Source organism: Hippopotamus amphibius, chromosome 15, assembly GCF_030028045.1.
Source record: "Hippopotamus amphibius kiboko isolate mHipAmp2 chromosome 15, mHipAmp2.hap2, whole genome shotgun sequence".
Taxonomy (NCBI): domain Eukaryota; kingdom Metazoa; phylum Chordata; class Mammalia; order Artiodactyla; family Hippopotamidae; genus Hippopotamus; species Hippopotamus amphibius.
Genome location: NC_080200.1, coordinates 11831729 through 11846653, shown reverse-complemented (window position 1 = coordinate 11846653; position 14925 = coordinate 11831729). Strand labels below are relative to the sequence as shown.

At 52.4% G+C, this 14925-nt stretch overlaps 2 protein-coding genes across 4 annotated transcripts; both read right to left on the bottom strand.

Annotated features, from left to right (window-relative positions):
* Positions 1-362: 362 nt before the first annotated feature.
* Positions 363-6271, bottom strand: RAD23A (RAD23 homolog A, nucleotide excision repair protein). 3 transcript variants are annotated; one of them, XM_057709828.1, is made up of 9 exons: positions 5988-6271; positions 4473-4634; positions 4123-4304; positions 3928-3983; positions 3667-3794; positions 3325-3403; positions 3072-3202; positions 1216-1380; positions 363-1133 (listed from the first exon to the last, which is right to left on the bottom strand). In XM_057709828.1, exons 1-9 carry the CDS (start codon positions 6057-6059, stop codon positions 1020-1022), a joined length of 1089 nt encoding a protein of 362 aa, XP_057565811.1. In that variant the 5' UTR covers positions 6060-6271; the 3' UTR covers positions 363-1019. The 3 variants fall into 3 exon arrangements, with proteins under 3 accessions (XP_057565811.1, XP_057565809.1, XP_057565812.1); XM_057709826.1 differs by having other exon boundaries at positions 3072-3205; positions 5988-6161; XM_057709829.1 differs by lacking the exon at positions 5988-6271 and adding an exon at positions 5840-5967 and having other exon boundaries at positions 3072-3205.
* Positions 6272-7894: 1623 nt separating this feature from the next.
* CALR (calreticulin) lies at positions 7895-11750 on the bottom strand. Its single transcript, XM_057709992.1, has 9 exons — positions 11583-11750; positions 11119-11220; positions 10730-10933; positions 10197-10291; positions 9897-10106; positions 9699-9812; positions 9472-9615; positions 8764-8856; positions 7895-8678 (listed from the first exon to the last, which is right to left on the bottom strand). The coding sequence occupies exons 1-9, from the start codon at positions 11671-11673 to the stop codon at positions 8478-8480; spliced, it is 1254 nt and encodes a 417-aa protein (XP_057565975.1). The 5' UTR covers positions 11674-11750; the 3' UTR covers positions 7895-8477.
* Positions 11751-14925: the final 3175 nt, after the last annotated feature.

Below are 14925 nucleotides of genomic sequence, written 5' to 3'. Positions count from 1 at the left end.
GGGATGCAATGGGGAAATAATGGAGAAGCAGATGGCAGAGGAGAAGAAGGCTTCTGTTTACCAACATTAATCTCCAGTAATTAGCCAATTACCAGGGGGGAAGTGCAGCCAAAACAGACTGTGGTGATGATGGTGGGGGGCAGGGAGAAGCAGCCCTTCCATGGCTGAGCCAGGGCTGGGGCCCACTGCCTGGGAATGAGACAGCTTTGGGGAGGGGGAGTGGAGACACGGGGAGCCACAATCTGCAGAGGCTGACAGACCCCTCTGCCCCTTCATGGCACTCCCGCATCTCCTGTACCCAACTAGTCCGCAGACGCAGACAAGCTGGAGTGGGAAACCCCAGCAGGCACAAACCACAGGAATGGCTTTTAAAACTTTATTCACTTCAAAACCTTTATCAGAGACACGGTTCTATTCTGAGGTGGGAGGTGGCCTTGACCTCCAGAGCGACTCTAATGTTTCCCCTTCCCCAGGCAGGACAAACCAGACCTCCTCCTCCCCAGCAAAAGGATGCAGGACAGAGGCCAAGGCCAGACCATGGAGAGGTCTTGGGCCTCTGAGTATTCAGCCCAGGTGGAAAGATTTGGGCCACTCCAATGGAGGATCAAAGTTTGGAGCTCCAGCTTCCCCTCACCCTGAAAAAGGGCGGGGGAGGTCTCAGGGGCTCTTTGGGGGATGGGGAAGCAAGCAGCCGCCTCTCCATCTGGCTGCAGGGAGCTGGGACAGAGGCCAAGAGGGGCCCATCTGTCACCTCCAGTCCTGCCAGCTCCTTGGAGCAGGCTGGGCTGGGGCGGGGGATAGGGGGACAGCTGTCTGGCCCAGGTCTTCTCAGGCCAAGATGGGAACGGGGGCCACTTTCGGAGGGTAGAAAGTTAGGGTGGAGTTTTTTTTTTTTAATTTTTGATTTTTTTTGCACTTCTTAAATAAACATGAATATATATATATATTTTTCTTTTATAAAACTTTTGTGGAGTTGGGGGCAGGGAGGAGGGGATGGTGGGCGGCCTGGCCTCCCCGCATCACTCGTCATCAAAGTTCTGACTCAGGAGGAAGTTGGCAGCCAAGTTCTCGTTTTTTTCACAAGCGAAGTAGGCCTGGATCACCAGGCTCTCTGGGAAGCCCAGGGCCTTCAACTGCGGGAAGATGGGCAGGTATGAGCAAGAGGTGGGGGCCCTGCCCACCCATGAGGTCACCCCTCTCAGCCAGGCCTCTTACCCTCTCTATAGCTTCTTTTTCCTGCGGCGTCACCTGGATGTAGTTCATCTGCGGGGCCTCCTCACCTATTGCGCCCACCTCACCCTCCACGTCTGAGATATCCGCCAGCTCCCCAGGGGGCTCGTTCAACATCTGGATGAACTGCTCCTGGTGCCGGCTGATTTGCTGTGGGAGACAAAGGAAGGGATGGTGACCCACAGCCCTTGTCCCCCCTCACCCAGGTCCCTATCACGGCCCTTGCTTTTTCTTTCATTCGCTCAGCAAATTTGGAGAGAGTGTCTATTCCGGCCAAACAGCCCCACAGTGGTGGACACAGGCCCTGTCCTAGAGGAGCTGATGTTCCAGGTGGAGAGACAGGCCATAAACAATCAAATCAGTTGACAGTTACATACAATGTAAATGCTAGGTAGGACACACATTAGGGTAGATCTTGGGCTGGGAAAGACACTTTACACCAGGAGGGAGGGGCCTGTGATTCACGGGATGAGGAAGGAAGTTTGCCTCCATGTAGAACAAACGTCAAGTGCAAAGGCCCAGGGATGGGGGTATGTTTGGAAAATTCAGGAAACAAAAGATCCACGTGGCAAAACTGTAAACAAGGAAGGGAAGAAGGAGGAAGCAGATGAGATCAGAGAGGGAAGCAGGGACCAGACCCACTTTATTCTAGTGCCTTCTACTGTGATGGGACACCACAAGTGGTGAGAATTAAGTAGGGAAAGACACCTGTGTACTTCTTAAAAAGATTAACTCATCTATCTGGGTGTTGCATATCTGGGGGTTCTGATATGCCTCTATTTTTATGTCCATCTGACAATTTTCACATCAAAGGAAAAAGTGCTTTTTCAGGAATCTGGCTCCTGGCAGAGAATGGACCATGAGGGCTGTGCAGAAGCACAGGCCTGGGTGATGACTGCCAGGAAACCTGGTAGAAGATGAGGTGGCAGCCACAGAGATGAAGTGCAGCGCTGGGCTGAGTGAGATGTTCTGGAAGTAGAGCAAACAGGACAGGTAAGGGACGACCCCAGCAGGCCCCCAGAGCCTGGGGCTACAACCCCAGATTGGTCCTTGCAGGGTTAGGGAGGACTGGGAGCATCTGTTCTGGTCTTGGATATCTAGGAAGCATTTTCAGGGAAGGAGCAAGTCAGTCGTGGGAGAGCATGGCACCCAGAGGGTCCACACTGGTCACACAGATCTAAGGGTTGCCACAGACTGGAAGGCCCCAGGATCAACCGCAGATAAATGGAGATGCACAAGCCAGGCCCTCCAACATCTGGAGGTGAGAAGGAGCCAGTACAGGAGACTGAAAACTTCGGGGTAGAAGCGGCAGATGCTGGAACCAAGAGAGGCAGGCTTTCACAGAGGACCCAGAGGACCCTGTCACACCCAAGGGCTACTGCCTCTCTGCCTAGGAAACTTAAAGAACAAAATGGAGCCTTGCTGGGCACAGTGGTCCCAGAACCAACTAGGACACAGCAGTCCTGGGCGCTGCCATGCAAACCTACAGACATTTATGAAGCAACAGCTAAATGAGGAGCCAAGCCAGAGCACAGGACCCAGAGGCTGGAGGCAGACACACACTCCACCGGTTGCCGGGCTGCTCCAAGCCTCTGGCATCTTCCTCCATGGGGCGGAGGTGACAATAGCACCCACACCTCACAGGGTGGTTGAGAGCATTACATGAAACCATGTAGGTCACCAGGTAGCATAGAACAGCAGGAGACTGTCATTAGTCCTGACTTCCAAGCGCAGAGACACCTACATACCACACTGAGCCAGGCTCACTCTTTGGGGCTGTGGTATCCATGGGGGAAGAGAGATGGTACCTGCACTGACTCCCTCTGCCCCCAGGCCTGTACCTGTAAAAGCTGGGGGTTCTCCTGGCCCAGCTGCTGGAGCAGGGCTGGCAGCAGCGCTGGGTTCTGCTGAATCACCTGCCGCATGTTCTGGAACTGGGGCTGGTCCCGCAGGAATTCCAAGGGGTTCTCTCCTGCTGGCAGGAGGAAGGGGTGTGGTCAGACACCACCCTGGGCTCCCTGAAGTATGGGGAGTGGGATGAGTCAGGTGCCTTGACAGCAGACACCCCACATGCACACCTCCCAATCCACTCACCTGCTTCTGTGGCCGGCTGCTCGGATACTTGGCTCTCCTGGACAGAACCGTGTTCTGGCTCGGGGCTCCCAGGAATTCCCTGTCAGGGGTCCTATTTAGTTCAAAGCAGAGACTGCCCACTGCCTCCCTCCTGCATACTCAGCCCTGGCGGGAGATACATGAGGCCTCCTCTCTGCCCTCCACAGGCCCACCCCCACCACGCATGACCAGGCTCCTGTAGGTCTTTCCTGGCTAGAACCATAACCCAAAGGTTTTGGGGGGGCAGATTCTGACCACCCATCAGGGCACCAAAGCCCACATGCTCCCCTGAGGACTCCCCAGGAGGCAGCAGCCCCACCTCACCGTGAGCAGATACTCCACGGCTCTGTGGGGGTTGTTGTAGCTGGCTCGTAGGGCGGCCACGACCCGCTCCCGCTCGTAGCCCATGGACATGATCTCCGTCAGCATCGTCTCATACTCAGAGCCCGTCACTGTGGAGGGAGCAGCAGGGGCTGGGTCACCAAGGAGAAGAAAGTGCAGCTCCCAGGCCTTCCCACACCCACACAAGGCCCAGCTGATGGCTGGGGCACCCAGTCATCTTTGCTCTGGGGACCACCCACCCACCTAGCGTGGAGGCCGCGTCTTCCTCTCGCCCGCTGCTACCTGAAGAGGGAACAGAGCTGCAAATTCAAGAGAGAGAAATCGGACCCTGGCTTCTGGTGGCTTGCCCTCCCCCCAGGTGTGTGGAACCACGAACGTGGGCACGGAAATGTGCCGGGAAGACAGGGCCCAAGCTGGGGCTGCTGCTTCCTGCCTTACCCTGACACAGACTCCGGGGACGTCGTGGGGGCTGATTCTTCTGATGGGCTCTTGTCCTCTCTGGCGACAGGTGGGGGATTGGACATGCCTGAGGCAGGAGCCGACGAGAAGGATGTGGAAGACTCCAGGGCAGCAGTGGGTGAGGCCTCTGGAGGTACTGAGGTGCCTGGGCTCGTTTTAGCCTGTGAGACCCAGAAAAAGGGAGCAGGCGTCAACACCCCTATCTAGCCCCAACATCCTTCCACATCTCGGCCCTGCCCTGTTCATGGCTAATCTCTCTTGGACACACAGGCTCTTTGCCAGCTCCCCAGCTAAGCCACCCACCCTCCCAACCAGCACATGGCACCCACCTTGGTCACCATGACGACCACAAAGTTCTTTTCATCTATGCGATAGTCCCTGATGGGGACATCATCACTCAGGATCTTGCCAGCATAGATAAGCTTCTGTCCAGCCACAGGGAAAGCATCACGACCCTTCTCAGCTTCTATCTTCTCCTTTAGCACCTTCACCTGGAGGAAAGGGTAGACAGTCATTGCAAATCCCGAGATTCTCTCTTCCCTTCCAGTTTGGGGGCAGTGGGGAGGCTGCAAGTCCTGATGGCTGAGAAACTAAGCTTCATAATCAAGGATACTATACCATTCCCCCATTCAACGGACTGTTTACTCAACATTTAATATGTGCCAGGCGCAGTTTTAGGCACTGACAACACAGCAGAGAACAAAACTCAACACAAGTTCCTGTTCTCACAGTGATGACATTTACTTGGAAGACAAAAAGACAAAAATATGTTTCAGATGAGATGAAATGGAAATCAAAATAAACGGGAAGTAGGACGGGTTCCTCACTCCATGCTGCTGACTGTGCTCTTTACTCAGAATATCCCAAGTTGATAGTGCTACTGTGAATATACACGTCACAAGTTTAAAGCCTCATAATTACTGAGTGAAAAAGTTATCATTAGCCTCATTTTATATTTAAGAAAAGGAGAAGCACAAAGAAGTTAATTCACTTGCCCAAAATCAAGCCGGGCAAGTTAGTTTTGACCAGTTGGGCTGGTCAAAAAATCTGAGCCTGTTTCCTTTTCTACAAAAAGCGAACTTCAATGTCTCCCTCATGGGGGACATTGTGTAAAAAGTATCAAGTACATATGTTCGTTAGGTTCTAAGCTTCTTTTCAGCTAAAACGACAGCATTATGTTTAGACTGTGCGCGCTCACTTCAGGCAAATCCGAATTGAAACCAGCTCTGCCATGACTTGCTGTGTGCATATGCGGCTGTACCAAACTTCTTTGATCTCTAAGTTTCCACATCTGTAAAGGTGGGGAGACTCACAGCCCCCAAATGACAAGCCTATTTTGCAGAGTTAGTAAGATAACACGAAAACACTGAGTGACTAGTAAAGAACAAACACGGACCACTGAAATTCAGACCGTTTATTATCATCGTCGTCGTTGCTGTCATCACCCGGCATCTCCTAGTCACTACTCCCAAATTCGGCCACCAACGTCCCGAGAAGCTCACAAAGCTGGGAACTCGGAAGACCCATCCCAGAGTAGCCCGGCCAGGAATCTGAGCCTGCGGCTCCCGCGCCCCACGAGGGCGCTGACATTGGAGCCGGGGCTTGGCGGGAGCCCCGGGGGTGGGGCCTCGCCTGGAGATCGACCCAAGAGCGCCGCCCAAGCCACCAGGGGCAAAGCCGGGGACCATCATAATACCTGGGAAAGTCAGACCCGCTGGGAGAATCGGCCGGGCCCGGCCCCGCACCTTCTTCCCCGCCTCTCTCGTCGGGATCCCGGCCTCCCCGCCCCCACTCCACCCCCGGCACCCGTCGCTCCTGCTCCCGAGCTCCGGCCTGGCTCGCACCGTCTCATCAGGCTCCATGCGAATCTTGAAAGTCTGCTGCTGCAGCGTTTTCAGCGTGATCGTAACAGCCATGGTGGGGCCCGAACGACGCGGCGGCCCCGGGATCTTCACACGACATGCAACTCACGCCGCCGCCATCTTAGCGCCCAGTCGCGCCGCACGCCGACCGCTTCCGGGGCAAGCGGTGCGTGCGCCGACCACCGCAGCACGTGACCTGAGCGCGCCCCTTGGCCCTCATGAGCATGCGCTCGAGAGCGGCCTCGAGCCAGGCATGCGCAGACTAAACTCTGCGCTGGGGTGGATGAGGAGGGCTTTTCGTTCAACCGTCACGTGTCTTCCTTCGAGTGACGCCATGCCCGCTAGCGGTGACGTCATGCGGCCACAAAATGGCTCCGACGCCCCCAGTTTCATGCCTGTGAGTTTCGTTTGTTGACGTTGAACACTCTTAATGTACTTGTTATATTTTTATTTCTTCCGTAAAATCTTCGTTCATGTTTTTTTGCTTGTGCCAAATTAATTTTAATATGGTCTGGCCACCCTGACAGGAAGCCTGTCAAGCCCTGAAAGAACTAGAAAGTGTACTTGAAAGGTCACCAACAATTAATGAAAACTCTAAACACGTTTGGCCGAAGGAAATGGGGACACAAAGCCATTTTGTGGCCTCATTCATACTTGAGGGAAGAGCTGGATTTTGGAATGAATTAACAGTTCTGGCTCTTGGGTCTCCCCCACTCTCTGCTGCTCCTTTCGTGATCACTTGGTTCACCCAGCCATCCCGCCTGACAGGGAAATATTTAAGAAAGATGTAACTTCCAAGGCTTCCTTACACTGAATACAAAGTTCTCCCCCCTGAACTTTCCCTGGATATGCCAATCCTGGAGACTTCCCAGAAGGGTGGGGCTGGGCCACAGGACACAGGAAGCACAAAGGAAGCCTATCCAAGGAACAAGGAATCAAAGGGTTGGTTGGCCAAAGCTGAAGTGGGTACTTTGGCAGACAGGCTGGAGGTGATGAGCTTATCTTCCAGCTGGGTGGATTCTTCCCCCCGCCCCCACCAATCCTGAACTGACCATTACCTGTGTCCTCACCTACTTCTCACCATTCCCATCCAAGTACACCAGGCAGACACCTGCCACCTCACTGATTACCCAGCTGTTAACAAGTCCTGCTGCTTCTCCCTTTACTGCATCCCCTTAGCGAAGACGCTTCCACAAATGTAGGCCAGACTCCGTTGAGGGATTCTTACCTCTCTTCTGCAACAAGGGACATCAGTTCCAACCACCCACTGGACATGAGCAGCAGCCTTGTGGACCCCAACAAAGGTGGACCTAGGCCAGCCTTAGGGGCTCACACTCTGCTCTGCCACTCCTGCATCCTCCCTTGGGGCCAGCCCTTTCCCTTCAAGAAGTTCAGATCTTGACGTTGCCACTGAAGACCATTAGACAAGCTAGATACCATCTCTGAACATATTTCATTGACTATAAAGGGAATTAATAGCTTTTGAAACTGGCTAGTATTAAGAAAATGTGTTTAAAACTCCAATAACTGTGTTGTCTGGCTCCTTAATAGATAAGAGGTACATACACGGTTCAGTGTAGAACAGTTGGTATGAGGTGGCGGCTAAGGTGTGGATTCAAACCCCACCTCTTACTAAACTCTGGATGTCTGCGAATCAAACTCAACCGGTACTAGAACCAAAACTCACCAGTTTGATGCAAGGACTCAATAAGTTTAATAATCAGTGGAGTATTTGTAATAGCACTTAACAAGTTACTCTATCCCACTCGTTTGGGGTTCTGGGGGTAACAAGGGTCCCTGTAACCTTATGGGACATTCGGCCAACACTTTTAGTGACTGAAAAACAAGCCTCACTTAAAAGTTACCTCCCCCAGAAGGAGACACAGGAGGAAGACACAAAACTTAATTTAATAGAAATTTTGTTTGTAGTTCTTACATTCTCAGTATGAGCCGAGCTAGAACCCACTGCCCTACTCAGAAGTGGCCCAGTCCTGGGGGCAGGGGAGAACAGGGAGGGGGAGGTCAGAGCTCAGGCCTTAGGAGCCTCATTCTTCCTCAGTGCTGGGGGGCTGGGGATGCCACCCTCTTCTCCTACCCCTCTCTGGGATCCAGGAAGTAGAGCAGATGGAATCTCGGGCCTGGGGCTTATCCTCCACACCCCACCCCAAGTCCCCAAGCTGGAGGGGAGCTAAGGGATCTGGGGAGAGGAGGTGACAGAAGAAAGCAGAAATGCCAATCAAGAAAGATGAAGGGCAGGGGTGAGGGCTAAAGGAGAATCAGAGACAAAACACCAGTTTAAAAAAAAAAAAAAAAAAAAGGAGTGGGGAAACAAAACAAAATCCACCCCAAATCAGAACCCGCCTGGAAATAAATGAAAGTTCTCCAGTCTCATAGAGACATTATTTGGCGTGGCCGGCTCTGCGGCAGGAGCGCTCAGGCCTCAGTCCAGCCCTGGAGGCGGTGGTGTGGCCCCTACAGCTCATCCTTGGCCTGGCCAGCGGCAGCATCTTCCTCCTCCTCCTCCTCTTTCTCATCCTCATCCTCTTCATCCTCATCCTTGTCATCCTCATCTTCCTTGTCTGCCTCCTCCTCTTCCTTGCGCTTCTTGTCCTCCTCCTCCTCCTTTAGTCTCTGCTCTTCATCTTGCTTGTCCTTCATTTGTTTTTCTGCTGCCTGCGTGCAAACCACACACCTCAGGGCCTGGACTCCCCTGCCAGCCCTGTCCACCCACAAGCCCAAGACTGGACCCTGGTCCTACCTTCGTAATACCCCATGTCTCGTTGCCAAACTCCTCAGCATATGCCTCATCGTTGGTAATGAGGAAGTTGTCAAAGATGGTGCCAGACTTGACCTGTATGGGGCCGGGGAGTAGAGGGGTGGTTGAAAGGGTGGTCAGAGGGAATACCTGTTGGCCTTGACCTCAAAAAGGTCTCCTGCCCGTATTCCCATAACCACTACACAATGCTACGGTCTAACATTAGTTAAAAAAGAAGCTGCCTAGGTTCAAACTCCAGCTCTGCCATTTCCTGCCTATATGACCTTGGGCTACTGACTTCACCTCTCTGCACTTCAGTTTCTTCACCTGTAATGGGGTCTCACTCCATTCTTTAAATATTTCTCTAGTATCTACTATGTGCCAGGCACCATGCTAGGTGCAGAAGGTACAACAGTAAATGGAACAGACAAAAATTCAGGCCCTGTCAACCTAGTTTTCTAATGGAGTTATCTAACCACTTTCTGGGTTGTTGGGGGCAATTAAACGAGTTGATTCCCACAGATACTTGAACAAGTACCAGAAACATAGTTAAGTACAACTTCAAAGAGGGTGTTGTAAAAACTCCATAAAGACAAACCAGGAATTCCCTTTAAAACAAAAAAGCACCATTTTGGAGTCAGACCTCCTTTGTCCCTTTCCTCCTGGGTTGACCCTGAGCTCTTGAGGTCCCCTCTTCCTTCTGTGTCTCACCTGCCAGAGATCCAGGCCTAGTACAGCGAAGTTTTCATAGGCATAGATGTTGCTATCAGGAGAATATTCAGGGTTGTCAATCTCTGGGTGGATCCAAATGCCCTTGTAATCTGGGTTGTCGATCTGCCGGGGCTTCCACTCGCCCTGCAGAAGAAGTGAACTGGTGGGTGAGCAAGATCAGTGCATTCCCCACTGTGTAACTGCCGCGCTCAGAGCCCCAGGCTCACCTTGTACTCTGGGTTCTGAATCACTGGTGGTTCCCACTCTCCGTCCATCTCTTCATCCCAGTCCTCGGGCTTCTTAGCATCAGGGTCAGGAATGTGCTCAGGCTTGTCCCAGTCCTGAAGGTATGTGAGGAGGTCAGAGTTGGCCCAGTTGTCCTCCACACCCTCCATGGGGGGGGGAGCCCCTGCCCAAACACCAACCTCAGGCTTGGAGTCTGTAGGGTCATCGATCTTGGCTCGCTCATCCCAGTCTTCAGGCTTTGAAGCATCAGGATCCTTTATCTTCTTGGGTGGCAAGAAGTCCCAATCGTCCTCCAAGGAGCCTGACTCCACCTGGCTGTTGTCAATCTTTACCTCATAGGTATTATCAGGACGCACAATCAGCGTGTACAGGTGTGTGAATTCATCATCCTGAGGAAAGTGGGAGATGAGCGGCCCCGCCCACCAGGCTGGCCTCTGAGCCTCCCCTGCCAGCCATATGTCACCACCCCCAAGGCACACCTTGCAACGTATATCCTTGTTGATCAGCACGTTCTTGCCCTTGTAGTTGAAGATGACATGAACCTTCTTGGTGCCAGGGCCACAGATGTCCGGGCCTTGATGAAAAGCAGATCAGGTCAGAGGTTGTCCACCATCATGAGCCTCTCCCCAACCCTTTACAAAAAAACTTGGTTCTTAAACTCAGGCCTATCAAACTAAAAAGAATTCAGACCTTATTTCTAAGGAACTATGGATAGAAACTTAAAAAATAAAAACCAAAATCAGTGCTCTAGAACTCAGTATCTTCATTTGCAGAATCGTGAAATGTCCACATGATAAAATCGTGTGAATTAACAGTCTTAAACCAATAATAACAACACAGTAAGTTACCACTAACTGTAACTATTCCCTCAGTTTCCCCTGCAAAGGAATGTCTAACCATTTAAGTGTTTTCTGTGCTCTCAAAACCACCTTTCATGGGCTATAAGAGGCTCTTGGGGTTTCAGACACCCTCTAACTAACAAGAGGTGAGCACCAGGGTGGGGCCCCCTCACCAAACATGATGTTGTATTCGGAATCGCCGTGCATATCCGTCTGGTCCAAACCATCTGGAAACAGCTTCACGTAGCCACCCCCACAGTCGATGTTCTGCTCGTGTTTTACGGTGAACTGCACCACCAGCGTCTGACCCTTGTTGCTGAAGGGCTCGAATCTGGCCGACAGGGCGTAAAACCGGGCATCCTGGCTTGTCTGCAGCCCTAGCAAGGGACGGTAGTGAGATCACAGCTCGGCAGCAACCCCCGGGAGACCCTAACGGTGGGAAATACAGAGAACTCCCCCTTCCTCCACCTGCCCTACTCTTTGAGATACCCAAGCTATGCGGAGACTAGGGATTCCTCCAGGAAGTCCTCCTGGATCTGAGCACCCACCCCTGGGCTCTTACCTTTATCTTTCTCCTGGTCACCGTAGAACTTGCCGGAACTGAGAACGAATTTACCAAAATCTGGTTTGTGTTTGGATTCGACCCAGCGCTCGGTCCATCCGTCTAGGGGACCAAACGGGCAGGTCAGGTAGGCGGTACTGATCACCCCCTACTAAACATCTACCAGAAGCCACAAACTGCCGGGGGCAAAGAGATTCCCCCTCCCCCTCGATTGTCCCCACCCCAACCTCTAGTCTGACATCTCCGGTGGCTTAAAAGATCCTCGGGCGAACCCTAACTCCCGCCGCGGACGGCCGCTGCGCCCTCCACGCTCCCCAGGGACGCAGAAAGAAGGATCGCCTGCAGCTCTAGTCCCTGAAGGCCACCGTGTTGGCCCTCTGAGCAGCAATTACAGGCGACACGCAGATATCGGCTGGGGGACCAGCCGCGCCGTTAAGAAGGCCTCGAGGCGGGACTAGCCGTACCTCCGTCCAGGAACTGCTCCTTGAAGTAAACGGCGGGTTCAGCGGCGGCCAGGCCAAGAAGGCCGAGCAGTAGCGGCACGGGTAGCAGCATGGCGGGCCGAGGGGGCGGCGGCGCGCGGGCCCTTTAAGTCGCTCCTCCAGCAGCTGTTCTGCAGTAGAGACTGACGAGGCCGCCGGCCGTGCGCTTTTATACACCGCCGCCTCTCAAACCAACCTGGCCCGGCCTCTTGTCCCTCCTCCCCCACCTTATCATTGGGCTCTGGCCACAGCTCTGCCTTTCCATTGGACCCTTGCGGACTCAGCAGGTTAGGCTGTGCCTCGGAACGCTGGGTTCCCAGATGGCCGATTTCTATTGGCCGCACCACTGGCCAATGAAGGTCGACCACGCGTTGTGGGGGACGCCCACCGGTGGAGTGGGGGCCTCTAGCCCCTCAGGCCAGGTCATGTGACCACACTTCGGCCCAACCCCGCCCTCGCCAGCTAGCCGCGTTCCAGATCTAGGCGTTTAAAGAATCCGCGCGAGCGCAGGTGCAGCAGCTTAGAACTAGGGCCCTGCTCCAGCCCGGACTTCGCTCATCCCCTCTATAGGGTTGGGTGGGCGAGGTTTTCCTAGCCTATTTCTACCCTGAATTTGGGGAACCTCATCACTCCGACCCCCCCTTCTCTCTCTCCCCCCCTTTTTCGCCCCCCCTCCCGCCCCAATATGGGGCAGAGGGCATCGAGAGCTGGAGCTTCACTTCACCCCAGCGCCAGATCCTGTGGGGAGAGTGCAGGCTCTCATCTTCATACGGCACCTAGTGTTTTGGCAGGCTGTCAGACTGCTGCTGTGTGAGCTGGGGCAAGTCATTTTAGCCTATTTGAAGTCACAGGAGCTCCTGAAAGGCTAGGAGGAACGACCCTGGCCAGCTGCTGCCCGGCAGAAATGTTTTATAGGTTTTAGGGATGTCCTGAGACAGAGGGAAGGAAGGCCTCATGGCTCGAGGATGTGACTATAGGCTGTGGCTCCTAGGGTTGTTCCCCTTATTGCAGTCTGTCCTTTATTCCCCACCCCCTCCTCAGCCGGTAAATGAAAGGGGTCGCTGCCTTGTGGTCTCCCACAAACGGCCTGCTTTTGCAATTAAACGACTGAGGATGAGAGGGCAGGGGGTTCCGTTGGGGAGGGGAAAAAAGGGGACAGATGGTGGGGAAGATAAGGTCTAAGGGAGGTGGGCAGGACCCCTCAGACTAGAGCCTTCTTCTGAAAGCCAAAGGCACATGACTGAAAGTGACAAACCAGCTCCCTGCCCTGAGGCTTCAAGAAGGAGGAAGGAGAGCTGGGGCTTTCCCAAATTCTGAGCAAATAGGCTCTGGACCTAGGAACTGGGAGAAAACTGCCGAAGAGAGGGATCCTTGCAAAAGGGTAGTAGAGGGGGTGCTTCCCCTCTAGTGGTGCCGACTCGGAAAAGGGAGCAATGAAGAGTCTTGGAGACGTTGGGGTTCTGCCCCTTCCCCAATACAGTTTCCAGTATTGCCCAAACTGGTCCTCTCTCATGAGGACCTCCCAAGTCTGGGATGCCCACTCTAGGCCTTCCACTGACCTTCCCCCCACCTTCCCTCCCTTCTACTATGTGCCATGGACACATGAGTCTGGTGCTTCCTGCCCGAGGGTAGAAACTGTGCCTGTCTTGTTCCCCTCACCATCTCCCAGTGTCTTCTGCAGCACAGGCACAGAACAGGCTTAAAAGCTGCTCGATGTGTGACACAAGGAAGGAAAGAAGGACTCTTGCCGGAATTAACTAAGCAAAAATGGGGAAAGTGCTTTGAAGCCAAGAAGAGACTTTGAGGGATGCATTCTGAATTTTTATCAGGACCTCACTATAGGTCCAGAATTGGGGGTATTAGTAGCCCCATTTTCCAGGCTCAAATAACAATTGTGATGGCTAAATAAGTAAATGCATACTGCTTAGAATAGCACCTAACACAGAATCCACACTCAATTTAGTATCAGCAAATACTGCATATGTGTATATGTGTGTGGGTACTATTTCATTCAATTCTCACAGTAACCTGGGCTCATATCATTTCATTCAAGCGAGGAAACTGAGGCACAGAAAGATTAAGTGATTTGGCTGAATGACAACACTGGCAGATCTGGGATTCGAATCTACTTGTGGTAATGTAGTCTCCACTGGCCATGTGATTATTGCCTTTAGAAATGTAGCTGTTCTGAACTGAGGTGGGCTGTAAGTGTAAAATACACATCAGAATTTGAAGACTTAGGACTTCCCTGGTGGCGCAGTGGTTAAGAATCCACCTGCCAATGCAGCGGACATGGGTTTGATCCCTGCTGCAGGAAGATCCCACATGCCTCGGAGCAACTAAGCCCGTGTGCCACAACTAATGAGCCCATGTGCCACAACTACTGATGCCCGTGAGCCTAGAGCCCATACTCCACAAGAGGAGCCACCAGAATGAGGAGCCCACGCACCACAATGAAAAGTCGCCCCTGCTTGCTACAACTAGAGAAAGCCCGTCTGCAGGAATGAAAACTCAACACAGTCAGTAATTAAGTTAATTAATTAAAAAAAGATGAGAAAGTGTGCCTCTGATCAAAGCAGACATTTTATAGCAAAGCCTTATATCAGCTAGAAAACAGCAGACCGGGGCTTCCCTGGTGGTTCAGTGGTTAAGAATATGCCTGGTTTGGGAAGCTCCCACTTGCTGCAGAGCAGCTAAGCCCCTACGCCTAGAGCCCATGCTCCACAACGAGAGAAGTCACAACGCTGAGAAGCCTGAGCACCAAGGAAGAGTAGCGCCTGCCCCCGCTCAAAGCAACTGGAGAAAGCCTGCGCGCTGCACAGAAGACCCAATGCACCAAAAATATTTTTAAAATTTTAAAATAAAGAATAAAGTATAGGTTTATTGACCAGAAACAGTGGGGTTTTTTCAAAAAGAATTTTAAGACTTAGTATAAAGAATGTAAAGTATTTCACTAGTAGTTTTATATTGTGTTGAAATGATAATTTGGACATTTTAGGTTCTATAAATTCTTCAAATTGATTTCACACACACACACCCTTTTTTAAAATTTATTTTTGGCTGTATCAGGTCTTAGTTGCGGCAAGCAGGATCTTTCCTGGTGGTGTGTGGGCTTCTCTCTACTTGTGGTGCACGCACTTAGTTTCCCCCTGGGCATGTGGGATCTTAGTACCCCAACCAGGGATTGAATCCCAGTCCCATGTTTTGGCAGGTGGATTCTTTACCACTGGACCACGAGGGAAGTCCCTCACCCCTTTTGTTTTTTATGTCACTACAAGAAAGTGTAAGATTACATTTGTGTCTTGAATTACATTTCTAATTTTGT

What these genes read in the sequence shown, in the direction of transcription:
- RAD23A (XM_057709826.1), bottom strand. Translation starts at nt 6,059, where the DNA reads ATGGCTGTTACGATCACGCTGAAAACGCTGCAGCAGCAGACTTTCAAG. An exon ending in AGACGCGGCCTCCACGCTAG is followed by an intron (nt 3,795 to 3,927) that starts GTGGGTGGGTGG and finishes CTCCCTCCACAG; the next exon opens with TGACGGGCTCTGAGTATGAG. An exon ending in GCAGCCGGCCACAGAAGCAG is followed by an intron (nt 3,206 to 3,324) that starts GTGAGTGGATTG and finishes TCCTCCTGCCAG; the next exon opens with CAGGAGAGAACCCCTTGGAA.
- CALR (XM_057709992.1), bottom strand. Translation starts at nt 11,673, where the DNA reads ATGCTGCTACCCGTGCCGCTACTGCTCGGCCTTCTTGGCCTGGCCGCC. An exon ending in TGACCAGGAGAAAGATAAAG is followed by an intron (nt 10,934 to 11,118) that starts GTAAGAGCCCAG and finishes GTCCCTTGCTAG; the next exon opens with GGCTGCAGACAAGCCAGGAT. An exon ending in AGACATGGGGTATTACGAAG is followed by an intron (nt 8,679 to 8,763) that starts GTAGGACCAGGG and finishes GTTTGCACGCAG; the next exon opens with GCAGCAGAAAAACAAATGAA.